This window comes from Dromiciops gliroides, chromosome 1 (assembly GCF_019393635.1).
Source record: "Dromiciops gliroides isolate mDroGli1 chromosome 1, mDroGli1.pri, whole genome shotgun sequence".
In the NCBI taxonomy this organism is placed as follows: domain Eukaryota; kingdom Metazoa; phylum Chordata; class Mammalia; order Microbiotheria; family Microbiotheriidae; genus Dromiciops; species Dromiciops gliroides.
In genome coordinates this window covers 304384858-304406672 of record NC_057861.1, presented here as the reverse complement: position 1 = coordinate 304406672, position 21815 = coordinate 304384858, and the positions used below count along the sequence as shown (strand labels likewise).

Genomic DNA, 21815 nt, shown 5'->3' with positions numbered 1-21815 from the left:
GGATGGTTGGAACTGGGTTGTCCTCTCACTGTTCAGACTAAGGAAGTTATTCTTGCTGATTGCTTTTTTTCATCGATAATTATAGTTTTTAAAGGCTCTTCCTGATACAGTAACATAATTTACACTTTACATTGGGTTTGGTTTATTTTTATTCTCCTTTAGGTAGGATGTGAATCAGCCTTCAGAGGAGGAAATGCCTCACCTAGCTCTAACAATAACAACAAACAAACAAACAACAACAACAGCATTTATTTGGTGCTTTAATTTGCAAAGCACTTTACAAATGCTATTTCATTTTATCTTCACAATAGCCCTGGGGGCTAGGTGCTATTATTATCATCACCACTTTACAGCTAAGGAAACAGAGGTGTGCATAAATTAAGTGACTTACCCAGAGTCACACAAATAGTAAATATCTGTGGCTAGATTTAGACTAGATCTTCCATACTCCAGGTCCAATGGTGTATAGACTCAGGGTATTAAGTACTTAGGAAATACACACCAAGGAACTCTGCCTTTTCAGAGACTTGAAAAGACTCCCTCTTGAATAGACTTCTTTATTCCAAAAGAGGAAGTTTATAAGTGTCTCACTGTAACATTTCACTTTAAAGAAAAGTTCAGTGTAAATTAGATCCAAATTGCTTCTATCAATGTTATTTTTGTAATGTCTGCAGTTATTTTAAACGGAATTTCTTTTTCTCTCTTCCTACTAAATCTTGCTGATAATAGAAAGGATGATGATTTATGTGGGGTTAGTTTATATCTTTCAACTTTGCTAAAAGTTGTTGTTTCGAGTGGTTTTTTAGTGGATTTTCAGGATTTTCTAAGTATAGGACGATCATATGATCTGCAAAAGATGATAGCTTTGTTTTCTTGTTGCCTTCAGGGTTTTGTTTTGGTTTTTTTCTTGTCCTATTGCTACAGCTGGCACTTTTAGCTTTAGATAGAAGCAGGCTCTGTGGAGTATTTAGAGCTTGGTCACACATCAAAGGTGCTAAGGTCATCCACTGCATACCTGGCCATTTCCAGCCATTTTGACTTTTGTCTTGCCACTGTACTTCAGTGACCCTGGAAGAGAGAGAGTGAGGCTGACCACTTCGTGCAACCTCCTCACTTAAATCGAATTCACAAACAAATCAAGACATCACCTGTCATTGGTCTTCTTTGAAAACAAAGGGATCAACAACAACAAATAGTAATGATGTGAAGTAGTCACTCTTGTAAGACACCTATGATTTGGACCCCCTCTCTAGTCTTCTGGTTCCAGCAGTTATTTGTTTAAATAACACATTCACAATTCTTTTCATTCATAATAAATGAGGATTAACTTTTGTAGTTATGTGGAAGTTAAGAGACAAATGGGAAAGTATTGTTTATAGATAGCTAGTATCATAATAGATGATTCTTTTTAATAATACACACAAAATGACAACAATCACCAGTGGCAGCAATAGCAATAGTGATGGAAGTAATTAAGATCAAACCAGATGTATATCATCTCAAATATCTCTGCAGTTCATTTGCCTTACATGTAGTAAGCACTTAGTAAATATTTGTATAATTGAGTTTAATTCATTTATTTCACTCAAAGATTTTTTTTTCATACTACTCTGTCATATTGTTCTTGTGGCACCACATTAACTCCTGTTCTTCCCCATGTCCTTACATTAATTGAAAATTACTACACAAGCTTCTGGTATTGAGATTTACTCAGTACGAGAACTCTTATTTTGAGGGGAGATGGGACTGAGAGTAGAATTATCTGGGGATAGTTGGTTCCCCACAAATTGGTTTCCATGGGACTGCCAATATTTTAAGATACTAATCTTTGAGATTAGGCAATTGATCAATTGAGTACCTCCTTATGCCAAAACACTGTTAATCTCTGGAAGATAAAAAGATGCACAGGTGTCATTCCTTAACCTCAACAAGCTTTCTTATCTGTTGAATTAAATCATAGATGAAGATAACTAAAGGTATAGAACAATCTAATATGAGTAGTATATAAAGTAAGTGACAGTCTAGGAAATCAGAATAGGGAGAGATCTTTGATATGGTCAGGAGAGGCTTCATAGAAGAGATAAGTACTTGAGCTGAGCTTTGGAAAATAAAAGATTCAAATAAATGGGGAAAAGAAGGAGGAAGATGAATCTAGACAATCTCAAAGCATGCACAAAAATTAAAGAAACCATAAAAGCACAAAGTTGAATATATAGAGAATACTAATCACATTTCTGTACAGCTCTGAGTTTTACAAAGTATTTTCCTTAAGTAGTCTTATTATTCTATAGTAGGCTTTTTTCCTCTATTGCCTGCAAATAATGCTCAGGCTATTCAGTCTTGGGGTGGGGGGCGGGCAATGAGGGTTAAGTGACTTGCCCAGAGTCACACTGCTAGTGTCAAGTGTCTGAGGCCGGATTTGAACTCAGGCTCTCCTGACTCCAGGGCCAGTGCTTTATCCACTTCACCATCTATCTGCCCCCTTCCTGTTGCTTTTAAAACAGAAACTCTTCACCCTGAAATTTCAAGCCCTTATCATTCTGGCTCCAGCCTACGTTTTCTGGCTAATGTCACATTATTCCCCTTTAGGTATAGTATGTCCTAGTCATATATGTATAATATATAGAGTATGTCCTGGCTACTTAGTATTTCATAGACAATTTGTTGTCCACATCCCTATTCCCTATCCCCCTTCCCACACACAAACTGTTACCTCCATATGCAATTTCTCCCTCCTTACCTTTGCCTCTCAGAGTCCTCAGATTTCTTCAAGTTCAGGTTGTCTTATCCTTTTAACCTTTTGTGATTCCCTTTGTTCTTGTGCTTTCTACTTCCTCTAATTACCTTGCCTTTACTTTTCCATGTGTGACTCCTAACCACCTCTCCAAGTGGCTTCATAGTCAGGACAGTTATATTTTAATTTTCTAATGTGTTCCAATACCTACCACAGAGATTTGTTCCTAGTAGGTACCTAAGACATGCTTGTTGAAATCGATCGGGAGGATAATATAGGTAATATTGCTCCCGTGTTACGGAGCAAATTATGTTGTTGGTGATACTGAAAAGATATTCTTTGGGACCAGATCACTGAGGGTCTTGAGTGCCAGGCTGAGGACTTTGGACTTGATCCTCCAGCACTAGTCTCCAAAGCTGGAGTCGATGGGTGTGGCATCGGTAAATCAGAGGATAGGAAGATGGGCCTCATCCTACCCTTTAGCCAATTATGGGGTTTGTCTCCAACATACCACCCCCACCCCCACCTTAGTCCCCCAAACTCAACAATTCTGCATTTTCCCTCTGCTATACTCCAACCCTTCCCCTTTCTTACCCTAAGAAGCCATAGCAGTAGATATATAGATGCTATAAATAAAATCCACCTCCTACCCCTTTCAGTAGATTGCCTTGCAGCTTTAGCAGGTTCCCTTTAATGGTTGGCTTTTGCCCTCCAGCAATGATCAGCCAATAATAATCATACCCACCCTTTCTATTGGGCAGGACAGAGTCAGTCATGGAAGTTGAGTAGGCATGAATAGGTTATAATCTGCATTAAAGATCTCATTAAACTCTATTGTATATACCAAACATTTGGGTCTGTCTACCTAGAGACAAACTTGGCTTAAACTACCCCAGGTATGCTCAATAAGTTTTATTTTAAAATTTTGTGTGTATGTGTGTGGGGGGAGGGGGCAATGAGGGTTAAGTGACTTGCCTAGAGTCACACAGCTAGTAAATGTCAAGTGTCTGAGGCTGGATTTGAACTCAGGTCCTCCTGAATCCAGGGCCAGTGCTTTATCCACTGCGCCACCTAGCTGCCCCCTGCTCAATAATTTCTTTGCTGAAAACCATCCTACCTAGTGTTGTGGGAGTATGGGGGGAAAACTCAAGGGTCCCCAGTTCTATAGGTATCCTAGCCTACAACATTGTATCACTCCAATACTCATTAAACTCCAGTATTTCCCTACTGGCTCTTGGATCAAATGTTAATTAGTTAATGTAATCATCATCACATTGCTTTAAAATTTCTATTTTTGGGGCGGCTAGGTGGCGCAGTGGATAAAGCACCGGCCCTGGATTCAGGAGTACCTGAGTTCAAATCCGGCCTCAGACACTTGACACTTACTAGCTGTGTGACCCTGGGCAAGTCACTTAACCCCCATTGCCCTGAAAAAAACAAAAACAAACAAACAAAAAAACTTCTATTTTTTTATGGAAGTTTTATAATGCACATAATTATAAGTATAATTATACTATGTATACTTGATAATTAAGTAAATATACACATATTAGAGATGCATGTTCAATTTAAATGTAATAATTTTTATTTTATTATTGTGTTTTTTTTTTTTATTGATAGTAGGAAAACCAGTTTTGAGACCAGTGCCTCAAAGACAGTGGGAAGTAAGGCAATTTAGTCAGGCTGTGCCCCTTTCCCCCAGAGGGAGGCAGGAGCAGGTAAACACAGAGAGATAGAAAACTATATATAGTTTAAGGAGTATAGTCTCCCCTTAACCCTGCCCATATACTAAAGGATTAATATCTACCAGCCCATGTAACCATCCTTGCTAATGGTTAGTATACATAAAATGTGCCTGGGTATCAAAAATATACTGTGAGTGCATTTGAATCATAGACTGCAGCTTTTGCCCTCCTGAATATAAGTTACCACTAATAACTGTTTCCTTTGGCTCTCTCAGGTAATTCTGGTCATGAGTCATTTTCCTGCACCTACAGCATGTATAGTTTTGCCTCTCTGTCTGATGTCAGGTTATGAAGGAGTTTTCATGCCCTCAGTATTGTTTGTAGAAGTGAATTGGATTTTGAAATGCCTTAATTATTCAAGTGAGAGTTTCTTTAGACCATTGCTTTATAATTCCATGTATTTGTTGACTGACTAATCTCCTTAAAATAATAATAATAATGATAATAGTAGTGGGATTAGAAATCAAAACCTTTTAGAACGTGAGTTTGTTATCTTTAGATTTCAAGCTTGGAAAGGGTCACTCAGAGTCACAGCTCAGTCTCCAGGGCTGCATAGTTTTCAAAGCTTCCTTAGCTATGTAGTTCTTGAATGAGACGCCTGCCAAGGTCTTGGCAAATGTGGTCATAACCGTGGTCTAAATGGGTCCCCTGGAAAAGCTAAGCTCATGCTTCTTTCAAGTGTCATGCTTTGTTAAATAGTATTTCCTCCTATTCTGGGAAGTGTTATTTAAATGCTGATTGTCTCAAAAGACTTATCCATCATTTTAATGTATCCTAAAGAAGCTGAGAGGAAAGTGCATTGGATAAGCAGTATGTTTGTGTATGAGTTTGATTCATGTCTATAAATTAATACTTCCATAAAGATTGATTATATATCCTAGAGTGGAGCTTTTATATGAGAAATGAAAATTATTCTCGTGCCCTCTTATTGAGAAAATAAATTGATGCTAATCTTTGCTAATGACTGCACATTATTTAACACTCTAGGCTACTATGGAAAGAACACAGAACTTGGAGGCAAAAGACAAGGCATTTAGTTCCCAGCTCTATTGCTTGCTAACTATATAACCTTGAAAAGCTTCTTTAAACTCTCTGGTTCTCAATTTCCCCATCTGTTAAGTCAAGACCACAATGTGGTGTCCACTTCCACAAGGCTGAACGTCAACTGAGATAACATCAAGGTTCTATGTAAATATAACCAGCCGATGTTAATATCCATATTGTGATTACCAAATTTATTATGTTATGGTTGCTGCTATAGTTTGTTCTGCTGTATTTCTTTGGGGAAGATGATCAGTAAGACCTAGGCAGAGTCTTCTATTTTATCATAAAAGACAGAGTTCATTCTAGTTGCCAATAAATCTGATGATATAAAGGAAATTTAAAATCTCTTCAAAAGAAATTATAATGGGTTGATTTTTCTTTTCCTCTTCCACATTGGAAAGTTGATAGCATCATCCAGGCATTTAAAAAAATAAGCAATTTTCTTTCCACAGCTCTGACTGGTCGATAAGAACAAAATGCGTGTTCCTCTTCTTTAACCTGGAGCAAATTTTCTTAAAATTCCTCCTCATATTTAGCTTCCCTTTTTTCCCTCTTATTTTAAATTGGAGAGTAATTTGCCTGTAGGTGAACAGGTCAATTGATGGAAAGTCTTTCCAGCATATTTTGAACAGAACATATTTATATTCTCTATGCTAGAAATCTTCAAAGTGAAGCATCATTTATTGAGGAAACAAAAGTGCTGGACCAGGGAGTCAGGAGACCCTAGTACTAGTTTTTAACCCTGTTCCTTGGATGGAAGTCTCACCTCTGACACACTGACTGTGTGACTGTGGCAAGTCACAAAACATCTCTAGGCCTCTGTTTCTATATATTTCAGAGCAATGAAGAAGAGATTAAGTCTGTATTTTGTGACAGATATGTGTGTGTGTGTGTGTGTATGTGTGTATGTATGTATGTATTGATTGGGACTAGACCCATAATTTCATCAGTGTGAAAACTCTAGATGTGGAAATTCCCTTCATTGATCCAGATCAGCACCTGTTCTGCAATACCCAGAGTTCTCTGGGTGGACTGATATTCAGGTCAGACTTGCCCAGAGTCACATAGTCGTAAAGTGTCAGAGACACTACTTGGACCAAAGTCTTCATGACCGAGACAAGCTTTCTATTCACTACCCCATGCCCTCCTAAAACTAAAGTGAGTCAGAAGTAATTTAATGTTAAAGATATTTTTAGCTCTTTCAGACCAATGGAGATAACTTGGTAAATTTTTAAAAAAATCAAATTTAAGAGTCACCAATTTGGGCAGCAAGGATTGTTCCTGTTTCATATGTGCTGCCTAGCAGCTGGTATGGTATTTATGAAACATATCAGCCAAAGATTCATATGATTTCTGAGTGACAAAATCAGATTGGTAAATTATATAATTATATATACATGTATATGTCACATAGTAGTTGTCATAGACAGGACCTGAACACATGTCTTCTTGGCTTTGCTGCCAGCTCTCTGTCCATACCAGACTTTTTTCACTCACACACACACACACTCACTCTATAATTAATAATTATATAATTTATTCATCTGAATAAATTATATGCACATTGTGTTGTGTTGTATTATGGTCCACTGCTATACTGGCTGTTAGGCAACACAAGTGAGGCATATTGAACAGCCACAGGGGCCAGTGTGACGCAGTTTTATGGAGGCTTTTTTTCCACTGACCTGTGTATCTCTCTTGGTCTGAAAGCTAAAGTTACAAGGATACCAAAAGATCCTTAAAATTACATTAATTTTAATTCACTTTAATATAGATATAGATATATCTCACAGTGTATATGTGTGTATATATACTTATGTCTATATATGTAATATATACAGTATGTACACATACATATATATGTACATGCACATGCACATGCACATACATATACACACATATTGAAAGTATGGTATAGTAGGTAGAAAGCTGGTCCCAGAATCATAAAGACCTTAGTGTGTGTAAGTCCTCCCTCAGACACATTATAGTTGTGTGCCCATGGACAATTTATGTGCCCCAGACAGGTTTATAAGGTTGTGATTTACAGAATAAATGCCAATCTGGATAAGTGGAGAAACTTTTCACATTTGGAGTTACTCTTAGTAATGAAATCATGGGTTTGTCCTCCATTCTCTCCCTCTGTCTCTCTCATTTGTCTGTTTCTCTTTTATTTACTTTCATTCTTTCTCTTCTGTCTGCAGTATAACATTGAATGGTGGTATGGGTCGGGAGAGAAGATGGGCAAATCAAGCAAGTGTACAAATTACGATGTTAAGAGCTTAGAGGCCTAAGAAGAATAGCAGCTGGATTGGGATTTGGGTGTGTTTTCATTACTTTATGTCATTTAGAGCTCTTAGAAAATGATAACATTTTGACCCTTTTGTGGTATAGTGGCTGTTCTGGAAGTTGTCTTGGAAAAAAGAGACTTTGGTTCAAGTTCCAATTCTGACACCTCTTGCCTGTGTGACCTTGGTAGCTAATCACTTAACCTCTTAGTCCCTCAAAGACTCTGAAAGGCTATGAGTTATAGAGAAGGATGTTGGTGTACACTGGTAGAGGAAGGCCTTCACCTACAGAAAACAAGTATTTTAAGATTCTTCAACTCGGTCTCATTCTAATTCCCCACTCGTCTTAACATAATCTTGAACTGGTCCATCCTACGATTCATCCCCTTTATCTCAATGCCAACCCAAGGGTTCAGTGGCATATTATGTGGTGACAAATACTTAATGACATTTCAAAAGTTTGGAAATCAGTTATAAATGTGCCTTAGGATTGATTGTTGGAAGAGTTGAAATCATTTGCATTCTACCACCTACCCTATAGCAATTCAGGTGCATCTAATTTTAATTCCTTCTATCCCCTCCCGTTTTTCTTTTTCTTTTCTTTTCTTTTCTTTTTTTTTTTACCAAAATGTTGACAGATTACTATATCACCAATCCATGACTTAAAAACTCAGTGCTCTTTCTCTGCTTTATTAACAGACAAGAGACGACTTCCTTGGACAGGTGGACGTTCCTCTTAGTCATCTCCCGGTAAGGAAGTTTTAACTGACCTTTGTTTTACGTGATGGAAAATAGTTTTTAACTGAGGCCCTTTGATAGCTGTTTGAATTTTAGGGAAATTTTCCCTATACATTAGTGAGGAATGGAAGGTGGAATGATAAAAAGAATCAGACAAAATCTTACTCCCTTTTTAGAAAGGTAAGAGAAATCTCAGCTGTAAATTGAAGTCTGGCTTATTGATATCAATTACTCCCCAAATCCCAGTCCAATTTTTTTTACTGATCTTCTGTATTTCTGTGTGTCCCAGCTCTTTGTTCTTTATTATTGTCCCATTTTCAGTAACCTCTCCCTTGATTCCCAAGAAACTGGGAGATGAAGAGAGATAATAAATTCTTGCCTTTACCCAGACTAGACAAGAAGCATACATCTCATTTTTTCTTTCTCTTGAGATTAGTTTCTGAAATTGGTGCCTCTCTTATTTTACCTAGGTATTTTCTAGCCAGCCCCAAGTAATCACAGCTCAGGGCATGGACACAACTAAGTATTCAAGAAGTCACTGCTCTCAGCCTGATTAAGAAGCAAAGCAGTTGAATCTCTTAGTTTCTGGATCATGGTCCAGGATACCACCCATAGGTTCTGCAAGAGAGAGGACAGGAAGATCTTAATGAAAGAGATGACATCACAAATTCTAGTCTCCTTCCTCTGTTCTAGTCTCCGTCCTACCTGTAACACAAAATGATAGTTTATGTAATTAAGAATTATAGGACGAAAAAGTCATTGCTTCGGGGAGGTAGGTGGTGGTTGTTGTTCAGTACTCACCCTTCATCTATCTTCATTATAGTCACCATCATTTGCAATGACAAGTAGGTGTAGGTGGAATAGATTTTCCCCTAATGAAACAGTTTTAAAACAGCTAATGAGAACTTAGCTGCTGGGTTGACCTGAAGCTCTTCGTATCAGACTGAACATACAGGATGGCTGCTACCAATGAAAATATCTGAAAGGAATCTGAAAGCAAAAACTCCACAATGAGGCCCTGCTAAGAAAGAAAGGGTTGAAATACATGTTTCTTTCCAAGCAGCACAGATTTTATAAAAAAAATTTGAAGTTCTTGGATATAAGCACTCAAGGGATACATGTGCTTTTTTTTTTTTAATTAATAAAGTATTTTTTTCTGTTACATGTAAAGATAGTTCTCAACTTTTGTTTATATAAGCTTTCCAATTTCAGATTTTTCTCCCTCCCTCCCCTCCCTCCCCCCTCCCCTAATCTGATATAGGTTATACACACACACACACACACACACACACACACATATACATGAGCTTTTGTATGTGGTTTTTTTTGGGATAGGCACAGACATCCTATGAGGAATGGTTATAAAACTAGACATCCCATAAGAAAATCTCATTCTACCTAAATTAATTTACTTATTCAGTGCTATACCAATAAGACTACCTAAAAATTATTTTATAGAGTTAGAAAAAATAATAATTCATCTGGAAGAACAAAAAGTCAAGAATATCAAGGGAACTAATGGAAAAAAATGCACAGGAAGGTGGGCTAGCCATAGCAAATCTGAAGGTGTACTATAAAGCCGCAGTCATCAAAACTTTTTAGTACTGGCTAAGAAATAGAGTGATGGATCAACAGAATAAGTTAGGCACAAGAGACACAGTAGTAAATGACTATAGTAATCTACTGTTTGATAAACCCATAAGAAAATGTCTCATCATTTTAAAGACCTAATTTGTGTGTATCTACTTTTATATTTAGTATATATGACTTTGAGACTACAATGTAAGATGTACATTTATTTTATTTAATCAGTTAAAGATTAAAATATGTAAGGGTTGATAGGTTTGTAGACACTTATCTTCTCAGCCTGGGCTCTGTTAACTTTTTTTTTTTTTAATTGGTAGCCATGTTTCATTACTATTTGTTTCCTTTGTAATCCTATATATTTCCTTTTCTGCATTTAAAAACATTATGAAGGGGCAGCTAGGTGGCGCAGTAGATAGAGCACCAGCCCTAGAGTCAGGAGGACCTGAGTTCAAATTCGGTGTCAGACATTAACACTTACTGGCTGTGTGACCCTGGGCAAGTCACTTAACTCCAATTGCCTCACACAAAAATAAATAAAATAAAATAAAATAAAAACATTATGAAAAGCTTTATCAGACTGTTACATGTTTCAGTGATAACATAAAAAAGTTAAGAACCCCCACTTTGGGGCAGCTAGGTGGCGCAGTGGATAGAGCACCGGCCCTGGAGTCAGGAGTACCTGAGTTCAAATCCGACCTCAGACACTTAACACACACTTACTAGCTGTGTGACCCTGGGCAAGTCACTTAACCCCAATTGCCTCACTAAAAAAAAAAAAAAAAAAGAACCCCCACTTTAAAAGATTTGTGATCTTACCAGTATGGATACTTCCTTTCCCCAACACTGGTTGCAGCTTTTCCATGTCTTAGGCTTAGATGATGGTCCTTAGTGAGTTGTTATAGCTTAAAAAAAAAAATAACCCTCTGGTGATGAGCTCCTCCCTGCTCAGGCTGGTTCTTGGATAACTAGCCTTTTCAATGCCTTTGTCTCCCCATTAAACTCAACAAAGTTTGGATCCTACAGGCCTGACCTGGCCATGATGAAACATCAGAGTGAGACATTCATGAAGGATTTTATAAATAAAAAGAAAATCTCTTGGTTATGGATTAGTTTGAAGTAAGAGTAGTATGATTAAGATTGCTCAAGATGTTCTTTTCTTGACTTAGTACTGACAAACTGGTGCTATGCAGCTAGATTAGGTTCATGGATTTAGTCGGGGTTATTTAGCAATCAATTAACCAGCATTTATTAAATGTCTCTATGTAGTGTTATTATTTGCTGGAAATACAAAAATAAAAGCAAAAAACCCCTAGCCCTCCCTCAAAGATCTTAAATTCTAATGGGAAAGAGTATACACAAGACATATACAGATCAAGTGTCAGGTACCCTTAGGAGGAGGCACTAGAACAGGGATTTTTAACCTGCTGGAGAATCTGTGATTGGGGAGGGGGGGGCAGTATTTTGGTGACGATTTCAGCATAATTCATTTTCTGAATATTCTTACATATATTATTTTATCCATTTAAAAGTATTATTCTGAGTAGAAGTCTATAGGGCTTTGCCACACTGCTAAAGCAGTCCATGACACAAAGAAGGTTAAGAACCCCTGTATTAAAAGATGGAAAGACTGGGAAAGTATTCTCATAGGAGGTAGAACTTGAGACTGAATCTTGAAGGAATCCTGGAATTCCATTAGAAGGAGATATAGGTGAAAAACATGGTTTATTAGGAACATAAACTTTGGGGGTGGAGGGAGTCAGAAGAGCAAGATGCTCCTAGGGGCAAGGGAGGAGTATGGAAATACAGCTGCAAGGAAAGAAGACATGAAGAAAGCACCCTAAAACCTATATTTATTTAGAAATGCTTGATTGGCCTAAGTTGCTCTGTTATCAAGACTGGGGAGAGATATGGATCAAGTAGTTCCTAAGGAAGACAGACCTATAAATTCTAAATTATGTTGGTATACATTCACCTCAATCTAAATCTCTGCCCTTCTGGAAAAGGGAAATAATCCCAAAGTTAAAAACCATAAAAGCTTCAAACTCACCACTTTTCTATTACTGATTTTCATTCCTTTTTTTTTTTTTTTTTTGACGAGGCAATGAGGGTAAAGTGACTTGCCCAACGTCACACAGCTAGTAATGTGTCAAGTGACTGAGGTCTGATTTGAACTCAGGTCCTCCTGAATCCAGGGCCAGTGCGCCACCTAGCTGCCCCTGATTTTCATTCTAACCTGTTCTCCATCTTAATCTTCATTTCCAATATGCAGAACCACTCAGAAGAGTATATTTGTTTGAGGAGATCATTTTCTTAAATTGTTTTGTTTTGTTTTAACACACTGAATGTATATCAGTGTTTGTCAATTCTGCTTCATCTAGGTAATAAGATATCCCTGGCTTAATTCTGAGCTGAAGTGATTCACTGTCAAGGAAAAGTGTTCCTCTTTTCTGAGGGATATTATCCTTACCTTTTGTCTATGTCCTCTTGAAGCCTTCCAAAGTATCTTCATTTTGCCTATTTGTGTACTTAACACACCATTTTATTTATGATGTATTATAGTCTTTTGTATGATATTTCTACCATGTTGGCTACTATTAAAATTTTAAAAAGAACATTACTTCAAGAAAGATGGACTTTAAAATTTTTTCTTGTACAGTACAAGATTTCCTTTTCACAAATAGGTAGTATGTTTTTCTCTCCCCTGATGAGCTACCACAATAATCTCCTATACAAATCCTGCCAGCCCATTGGCAGAATTAGCGCTGTGTCAGCATTTGCAACGTAAAACTCTATACTGCCAGTCTTCAAACAACAACAAAAACAACAGCAAACTTTCAAGTTGAACCATATTTGCAGTTATAAACTCACTCGCCCAAAGAAGCTTTTCAGAAATAAAAGTAGGCCAAGGTTCCCCATGTCTTAATGGGTTCAGTTAGAAGCAGATTATTTTGTGGAAGGATGCTGAGTAGTAAGTAAGCTCCTTGGCATCTCTGCAGTGTTGCATAGGCTCTTCTTCAGCCTCTATACTAATCACTGGGGACCTGGGACTAATTAGATACTCTGCTAGCCCTTCCATGCCATTACTTGAGATTCCATTTGGGCATTCTATCAGTAGATGAAAATGAACTGAAATCTGAAATGTTACTTATATGTGATCTGAGTGCTAGTTATTTGGGGGGGAAGGGGCAGTACGGGGGGGGGGGGAATTCACCCACATGGAAATTTACTCTAACTATTCCTTAAACAGCAGTAATGTAGAATTGAAATGGAAGGTAATTTCTGTATAAAGAAATTGATTCATTTATTAATAAATTTAAGACATTAGAGTTTTCAAGTGCTGGCAATAGCAGAGGATAGATTTAGAGGTGTAAGGGTCCTGAGCAGTCATATGGTCCAGCCTCTTTTTACAGATGAGAAAACGGGGATGTTCTAGAGAGGTTAAGGGATTTGCCCAAGGTCATACAGATAATAAGTAGCAGAACCAGAACCCAGGTCCTCCCTGTGCAAATTCAAATTTTTTCCACTTTAGTAAGTTGCCTTCTCTCATTGAAATCCTATAATGCCAGAAATCGATCCCATCTTTCTCCTCATTTTATTTCCCTTCATGTTCACTTCTTTTAGTTATGATTAATGTTTCATTTGTTGAAAGATATACAGAAGCCATGACTGTGCAGGAAAAACCTTAATCATGTAGGTCATGTAAGATCAAGAGATATAAATTAAAATTTACTTTTTAAAAAACTTGACCGTTTGTACTCCATCCCAATAAGATATCTTTTTTTAAAGTGCCTTTTCTTTTTGGGGGTGGGGGTTGGTAGTAATAAGGGGTTCCTTTGATTAGGTTTAGCTTCTCATAAGTGTCTACAAAGCCTAGAGGAGACAGGATTTATGTTAGTGAACCACTTACTCAAAGTTTTATCTAGGGGAGATAGAAAAGAATGTGAAAATTTAAAGGTTGGCATTCACGACAAACAAAAAAGAGAGCACTAGACTGGAGTGGAAACTAATAGGCTGGGGTCTAACACTAAACTTGCTACTACTGTGTGTTCTCTCCAGGGCTCCCAAACATACCCCAAGGTTGAGGAGGCCACAGAGTCTCAATTGCCATATCAGAAATACAACCCTTGGCTGTTTCGCAAAGTCTTTTTGCCAGAAAGCTGACCCCTCCAGCCAGCAGCTACCAAGCACAGCCACAGTACACAAGACAGATGCCCACAGAGACGGAAATAAACACAGCGTGTTAGACTTAGATACAATGACTAAAGTATAGTAGATTTACTGCCAGCTGCAGTTTTTAACTGTAGCGGGCAGCCCTCAGTCTAACATAGCCCTCTTGGCACTCTTAACACCTTCTTAAGGGTCATTGTACCATTAGAGATATTCAGAGAAACGCTAGTTGTTACCAGTGAGAGACGTGGAGAGAAATCTCTAAGCTGTTGGCAATTCAGACACACCTTTCTGAAATCCCAGAATCTACCTGGGTCTGTTTACAAACAACTCAGTCTGCCACAAAGGTTTCACAGTAGTGGCCAGGCTATTAACTGTCAGGGAAGAGTTTCATTCTTCTTGTTCATTAAACATCCCCACCATAAACTGCCCACCATAGTACAGCACAGTAGGCATGGGTGAGGCTTGATGCTTTCCTTACCACAGTGCTGACCTAGCTCACTGCTCCAAGCTTTGGCATTATTCTCTGGCCATTGTGCTAACATGTGTGACCCAAAAATGTATGTCACTTGACCTCTTTTGTCCTTAGTATCCTCAGGGAAAATGAGAGAATTGATCTCTATACTAGGATCATTTCCAGCTTTATAATCCAATTATGCTATTATTTACTACTATTTCTCAGCTCTTCCACACAATTAATTTAAATAAGCAGAAAGAACATAGTACACTTGATTCCATATTATGTTCTAATCAGGTTCTACCAGAGGAGAACAAGAGAAATGTTAACAATAAACAGGTGAAATAATTTTTTTTTCCTTTTAATGTTGAGACTTTGACTAAAGTCCTACTTTTTTATGTTTCTTCATGGGATATGGGTGATTCTTGCTTCCCAGAGGCCATGGAGTATAACCTCTAACTAGTTCTATTAAACTGAAAAGTCTGTGCATAAATCCTGTGATGAACTTTTATCAGAGAAACAACCAACTTCAATGTTAGAGGCTCATCATCAAAAGACTCGCTACTGGATCAAACATTTTATGGGTCATGATGGTTCATGAAACCATTTGCTTGGGTGTAGTGACATTGCATTCTGTTTCAGTAGAGCAACATGGTGATACTTGAGCATCAGGAATATTATTTTGGTAGCCATATGGTGGATGGATTGGAGATGGGAGATATTGAAAACAGGGAAAGAATAGTTAGGAGGCAGGAGGTGATGAACACCTGAACCAAGATGGAAGTATTATAAGTAAGAGGTATTGTAAGTTGGGGAAAGATCCAAGATTGTAAAGGTACAATTGACAGGATTTGGCAACTGATTGGATGTGAGGTATGAGGGAGAGAGAGATGACTCTTAAGTTTTAGCACCTGTGTAACAGGGAGGGTATTGTTGCCATCAGAGATTGGGAAGTTGGAAGTTACCCAAAATAGCTTTAATTGCAATTAGGCATTATAGTTTGTTATTGGCCACTAAAATGCTGAAGTTAATCAGATAAGTTATATTGAGGTCTATACTCTATAGTTATAAATTGCAGCTGGCAGTTTATATACTATAATTTGGTCATTGTGTCTTTGTCTAATTTCTACTGATAGAATTAATGTTAGGGCCTCAAGTAGGTGATGTCAGTTGGTGAGAGATCCAATAGATCTTCCCATGGTAGTCTGCTGCTGAGGTCTTGGCCATTGTTTCTAAGTGTAGGGAAACCAACCATATTTATACACGTACCATGTTTTATAATAGTAAGATTTACAATCCAGTTTAACAGATAAAAAAAATATGTAGACTGTCAATTTTCAAACCTAATTTGTTTCTCATGTCTATAGACTGAAGACCCAACCATGGAACGGCCCTATACATTTAAGGATTTCCTCCTCCGACCAAGAAGGTGAGGGTTTATTTTTGTTGTTTTACATTGTAGACAGATTTCAATTTATTTAAATTGTACTTTTCCCCACAAGTAAATATATTCCACAAAAACAGCACAGTTGTGCCCAAACCTTCGTTAACTTGTGTTTTCTCCCCATTCTGTAGTCATAAATCCCGGGTAAAGGGTTTCTTACGATTGAAAATGGCATATATGCCAAAGAATGGAGGACAAGATGAAGAAAATAATGATCAGAGGGAAGATTTAGAGGTAAGTCTATTTTGGTTTATAAATAATAAAATAGCTAAATTTAATAATAATCATAATTTTTAAATAATAAAATAGCTGAATTTAGGGTTCCTTATTTAGAAATATGAACAAATACATTGGCACCTATATGTTTTAGAAATAATGAAGGCTACCATGATCAGATACAGTAATGAGGATATATTACAGTTCATTGTAGCCTGTGTTGTTTAGAAGTATTTATGGTGAATATTTATATTTTATAATGTTTTTCTTCTAACAAAGACAAGAAATGTTACATACAAAACTGAGTGTGAAGAAATTGTTTGAGAATTGTTTGCATATATAAGATTTTCTACTGTTTTCGTGCACTGTTACTACATTTATGGCATACTGGACTTGGACTCAGGAAGACCCAAAGTCATATCTTGCCTCACATGCTGACTGTCTAAGCCTATGCCAGGCTCAGTTTTATCACCTATAAAATGAAGATAATAACAGCTATTTCACAGGTTGTTGCAAAGATGAAGCGATATAAAATATACAATGCTGTTCTTGTTATTCAGTCATTTCAGTTGTATCTGATGCTGCGTGACCCCAGTTGGGGTTTTCTTGGCAAGGATACTGGAGTGGTTTGCCACTGCCTTCTTAGCTTTGTTTTACAGACAAGAAAACTGAGGCAAACGGGGTTAAGTGACTTACCCAGAGTCACACAGCTAGTTCATGTCTGAGGCCAGATTTGAACTCAGGAAGATGTCTTCCTGACTCTAGGCCTGGCCCTCTAGCCACTAAGCCATCTAGCTGTCCATATAATACATATAAAATGCTTTTAAAACCTTCAAGTGTCATATAAATGCTAATTGTTGTTGCATATAAAGGGAAGATAAAAGCATGATGAGCCATGTAGACATCTTTGGCCATTAAAGAACTTCAAATCTTTGTAGAGTTTACTCCTTTACCTGTATTAGTGAAATCAATTAATTTTTTGGTGATGATCAAGGAGAATGTACATTTGTATCAGATAATGCTATTGCTGTTGTTCGATCAATCACCCATGATATGATCATAATCATAAAAATAGCTTGCATTTAGAGAGTTTTTACAATTTCAAAGCACTTTGATGCATTATTTCATTGTCTCATTATCTCATTGATAAACTATCTCATTTTTCAGTCTATGTACCTCCTTACTGCACTAAGTGAAATAAGACATAAGATGTATCATGACTGTGAATATAGATTTTTAAAAACCTAATTTTATTTTATAAAGATGGGTTAACTTTTAAATTTTAATTAGTTACTGTGAATAATTGAATACTTTTTCCTTCTAGAATTTTTTTTTTTAAGATAGGATTACCCAGGTTTTGCTCCTTCCCACACCTACAAGGAATTTGGAAAGCTATGCTATTCATTTAATTCCATCATAACTTGAAGATTTATCCCTTTTAAAATCTCCTCTAACTCTTGGAATTCTTTCAGAGTGGCGAGAAGCATTAGCAAGTCTCTCCCAAGTTTCTTTTTCATTTGGCACCTACGTATGAGAATGAATTAGATGATGCTACACTAGAAATAACCATTTTGCCATTAACTGTTCTTAGAAATTTTTCTTTTCTTTCTCTTTTTTTGTGGGGGCTGGGGGGTAAGGAGAATGAGGGATTTGATGAGGAGGAGTAGGGCGGGTCCACCAATGAATGCTTTTCCATCTTCCCCTCAGACTAGTTACTTTTTTGTGTGCTTTTGCATCTTGAAGAGACTCTCTTAATTCTGCTTTGTTAGGCAAGTATTCCACTCTTTCTGACAGTGGATGTTAATCAAGGCCTAACTATTACTGAGAATGCCATTTGTGTGCAGCTGTTGTATTATGTGAGTAATGTGTTATTGGCACATTAACAGACCCCTCAGACTGAAAAGCCAAGTTTTGGGCAATATTTCACTCACAAACTTTCATCTCTATGTATAGTATATGAGGAGAAAAATGAACAAGTGGGTGGTAGACAGCTCTGAATTTCAAGACACCATAAATACGTCAGCATATTTTCATTTATTGTTTTAAATCCTGTGATTTTTTACACTCTCCTACTCGTCTGATGGCAGTAACCAACATGTTAATAATTTTACAGTGATTTTGCTCTAGGATATTAGGAAAGGAATACTTAATGCTAAAAATATGTATTGTAAAATGTAATTTTAGTTCTACGGCAAGGCACCCCAACTGTATGGAGGCAACATCTCTAGAGTAGAAGGAGACCAGCATTAGTTCCCAATCTACATCTGGCTTCAGGATGCAGTTAGTTGCTGGGGGTGGGGTTCCCACTTCCCTCAGAAACTAGCTCCCTACCTAGAAAGAAAGAATATTGGGCCTGGGATCGATCTTTTTCTGAGCTTACCACTGATCCATTTTAACTCATGGTAAGATTTCAGGCAAATCACTGACATTTGCAAAATGGGGATCTCATTGACCATTTATCATTTAAAAGTGTTAGAATATGTACAACTATCATAAAGCAAACCCATGGGTGTCATGTCAGTGAAGCTCTGATGAAAGCCTCTAGGCTTTCAAATGAAAAGTCATACACGAGATTCAACAATAAAATAATGAGCATAATTTTAAAACAATAACATATAATTACTTTGTGAATGTTGCCCCCTTCAAAATAGTCACCTTGGAAGGTTCTTATTATTATTTCCATTTATTCTAATGAAGATGTTATTACTCAAAACATTTCTGGCACTTCTCTTTTGGGATGGCCTTTAGAACCTTTAGCAATTTATTAAGATCATATTTTGTTGAGAGAAGCTACAAGTGAGTACATTAGTATACCTGTGGTCTTTCCTGAGCCCTGTACTTTGATGGCAGTTTGAGGTTAGATAAGTCACTGCTCCTTTCTGTAAAATGAAGGAAGTGGATTAGATAATTCCTATGGTTCCCTTTCAGTGCTAAAATCACTTACAAATTTCATATATAATCTCAATCCCTCCTAATCAAACTCTCTTCAGCAAATGGCTTCAGTTTGGGTGGTGTTATTGGGTTTTTTGTTCATTTTTTTTGTTTTGTTTTGGAGAGGTATGAAGCAAGATTTTCTGCTACTCTGTTTATTCTTCTCCCCTCTTTCTAATCTCTCATCCCTTAGATGTCTTCCATCACTATAACCTCCTTTACCTCTTTCTTCTATGTTTTTCTTTTTTTGCCGAGGCAGCCCCATCTATACACACCCTTGATCCTATTCCATCCCATCTTCTCCAAAAGCTCGCCCCCACCATTACCCTCATACTCCCACTCATTTTAAAAATTTTTCTCTTCTTGCTGCTTCCAGATATTCCCATTTCTCATCCATCATTAAAAACCCTCACTTGATCCTACCATCCATCCCTGCTAACTTCCATCCTATAACTCTTACCCTTCTTTGCTAACTCTTTGAGAAATCCATCTATAGTAGATACCTTCATTCTCCTCTCACTTTCTTCCAAACTGTCTGCAATATGATTTCTGGATTCTTCGTCCTTCAGCTAAAACTTCCCTCCACAAAATTGCCATTCTTCTCTGAATTGCCAAATAAAACGGGCTTTTCCTTCCTCCTCATTGTTCTTGATCTCCCTTCAGTATTAACATGGTCGATCACCCATCTTCTCCTGAACACTCTTATCCTTTTTCAGTTTGTGTGACTCTGCTCTTACCTGACTGACTGTTCTTTCCTTAGTCTCCTTTACTGGATCTTCCCTCTAAGACTTGACCATTCGTAAGAGTCTGCCAAAAATCTATTCATGACCCTCTTCTCCCTCTGTATTTCTCACTTGGGAATTTCATCATATACTCTCTATTCAGATGACTCCCAGGTCTATATATTCAGCCCTAGTCTCTCTCCTGAGCTCTGGTCCTACATCACAAATTGCCTTTCGGATATCTCAAGTTAGATTCCGCATAGGCGTCTCAAGTTCAACATGACCGAACAAAACTCAGTGTTTTCTCTGTCGGGCTCTCCCCTCTTCTGAACTTCTCTATTACTGTTGAATGCTCTGCCATCTTCTGACTCACTCAGGCTTTAGGTTCAGTGTCACACTATGTATCCAGTCTGTTGCCAAGTTTTGTCATTTTTGCCTTAACAACATCTTTCATAAATACACTTCTTTCCTTGTACTCACACAACCACCATGGGGCAGACCCTTATCACTTCTTACCTGAGCTACTGTGATATCTTTCTCATTGGTCTCCCTATCACAAGTTTTCCCCCACTCCAGTTCATCCTCCATTTAGCTACCAACATGATTTTCCTAAACTGCCTGTGTAACAATGTCACCCCTCAGATCAAGGTAGTCAATGAATAGAGTTTTGGGCCTGGAGTCAGGAAGACTTGAGTCTTAACTAGCTGTATGACCCTAGGCGAACACTTAGCCTCTGTTTACCTCAGTTTCCTCAACTGTAAAATGGGAACAGTAATGGCACCTACCTCTCAGAGTTGTGAAGCTCAAATGAGATCATATTTGTCAAATATTCATTCTTTTTCCTACTCCTATTCAATAAACTCTTACCTCCAAGGGTCAAATAGAAAATGCTGTGTTTTGCATTTCAAACCCTCCACCACCTCACCTTTTTCTACCTTTTCAGTGTTCTTACACTTAATTCCTCTCCAGTAACATTAGCCTTCTTACTTTTCTTCACACATGATATGCCATGTACTGTCTCTGTCTTTTCAGTAGCTGTCCCCCATACCTGGAATACTCTCTCTTCCCACATTCACCTGTTTTCCCCAGCCTCCTTCAAGACTCAGCTCATGTCTCACCTTTTATAGCAGGCCCATTCCCATCTTCTGTATGGCTAATGCATTCCCTCTGAATTATCTTCCACTTATACCACATACTTTGTATGGACATGGACTTTTGTATATTATTAGAATATGAGTTCCTTGAGGGCAGGGCCCATGACTTTGCTTTTCTTTGTATCTCCAATGCATAGCACAGTGTCTGACACATGGTAAATAAGCACTTAATAAACTCTTGTTTACTGGCTAATTATTCTTAATAGCTCCTTTACAATTAGACCTTGTATAAAAACACCAGGTATTAATTTTAGACGGTTGGCTTAATTGTGGATTTTATGTTGTGGTTTTAAAAAAAAAAAAAAGCTTTCTTATCCTTGAAACAAAAATAAAGTTAACCTTTTAATTACCCATTCAACTTTGTTTTACAGCATGGGTGGGAAGTTGTTGATTCAAATGACTCCGCTTCTCAACACCAGGAAGAGCTTCCTCCACCTCCCCTGCCACCTGGTTGGGAAGAGAAAGTCGACAATTTAGGAAGAACTTACTATGTCAATCACAACAACAGGACTACCCAGTGGCACCGACCTAGTTTAATGTAAGTTCTCTATGTCTATGGGTTAAAGAATACAACCTTGTTTTCAGTAGAAT

At 37.6% G+C, this 21815-nt stretch overlaps 1 protein-coding gene across 8 annotated transcripts in view; it reads left to right on the top strand.

Annotated features, from left to right (window-relative positions):
- Positions 1 to 21815, top strand: part of NEDD4L (NEDD4 like E3 ubiquitin protein ligase) — a 478713-nt gene that overhangs the window by 352999 nt on the left and 103899 nt on the right. For all 8 annotated transcript variants that reach the window (XM_043980385.1, XM_043980391.1, XM_043980397.1 and 5 more), the window contains 4 exons: positions 8508 to 8558; positions 16125 to 16186; positions 16333 to 16435; positions 21596 to 21762. In XM_043980385.1, the coding sequence (XP_043836320.1) occupies positions 8508 to 8558; positions 16125 to 16186; positions 16333 to 16435; positions 21596 to 21762 (383 nt within the window). The remainder of the gene's footprint in view (positions 1 to 8507; positions 8559 to 16124; positions 16187 to 16332; positions 16436 to 21595; positions 21763 to 21815) is intronic.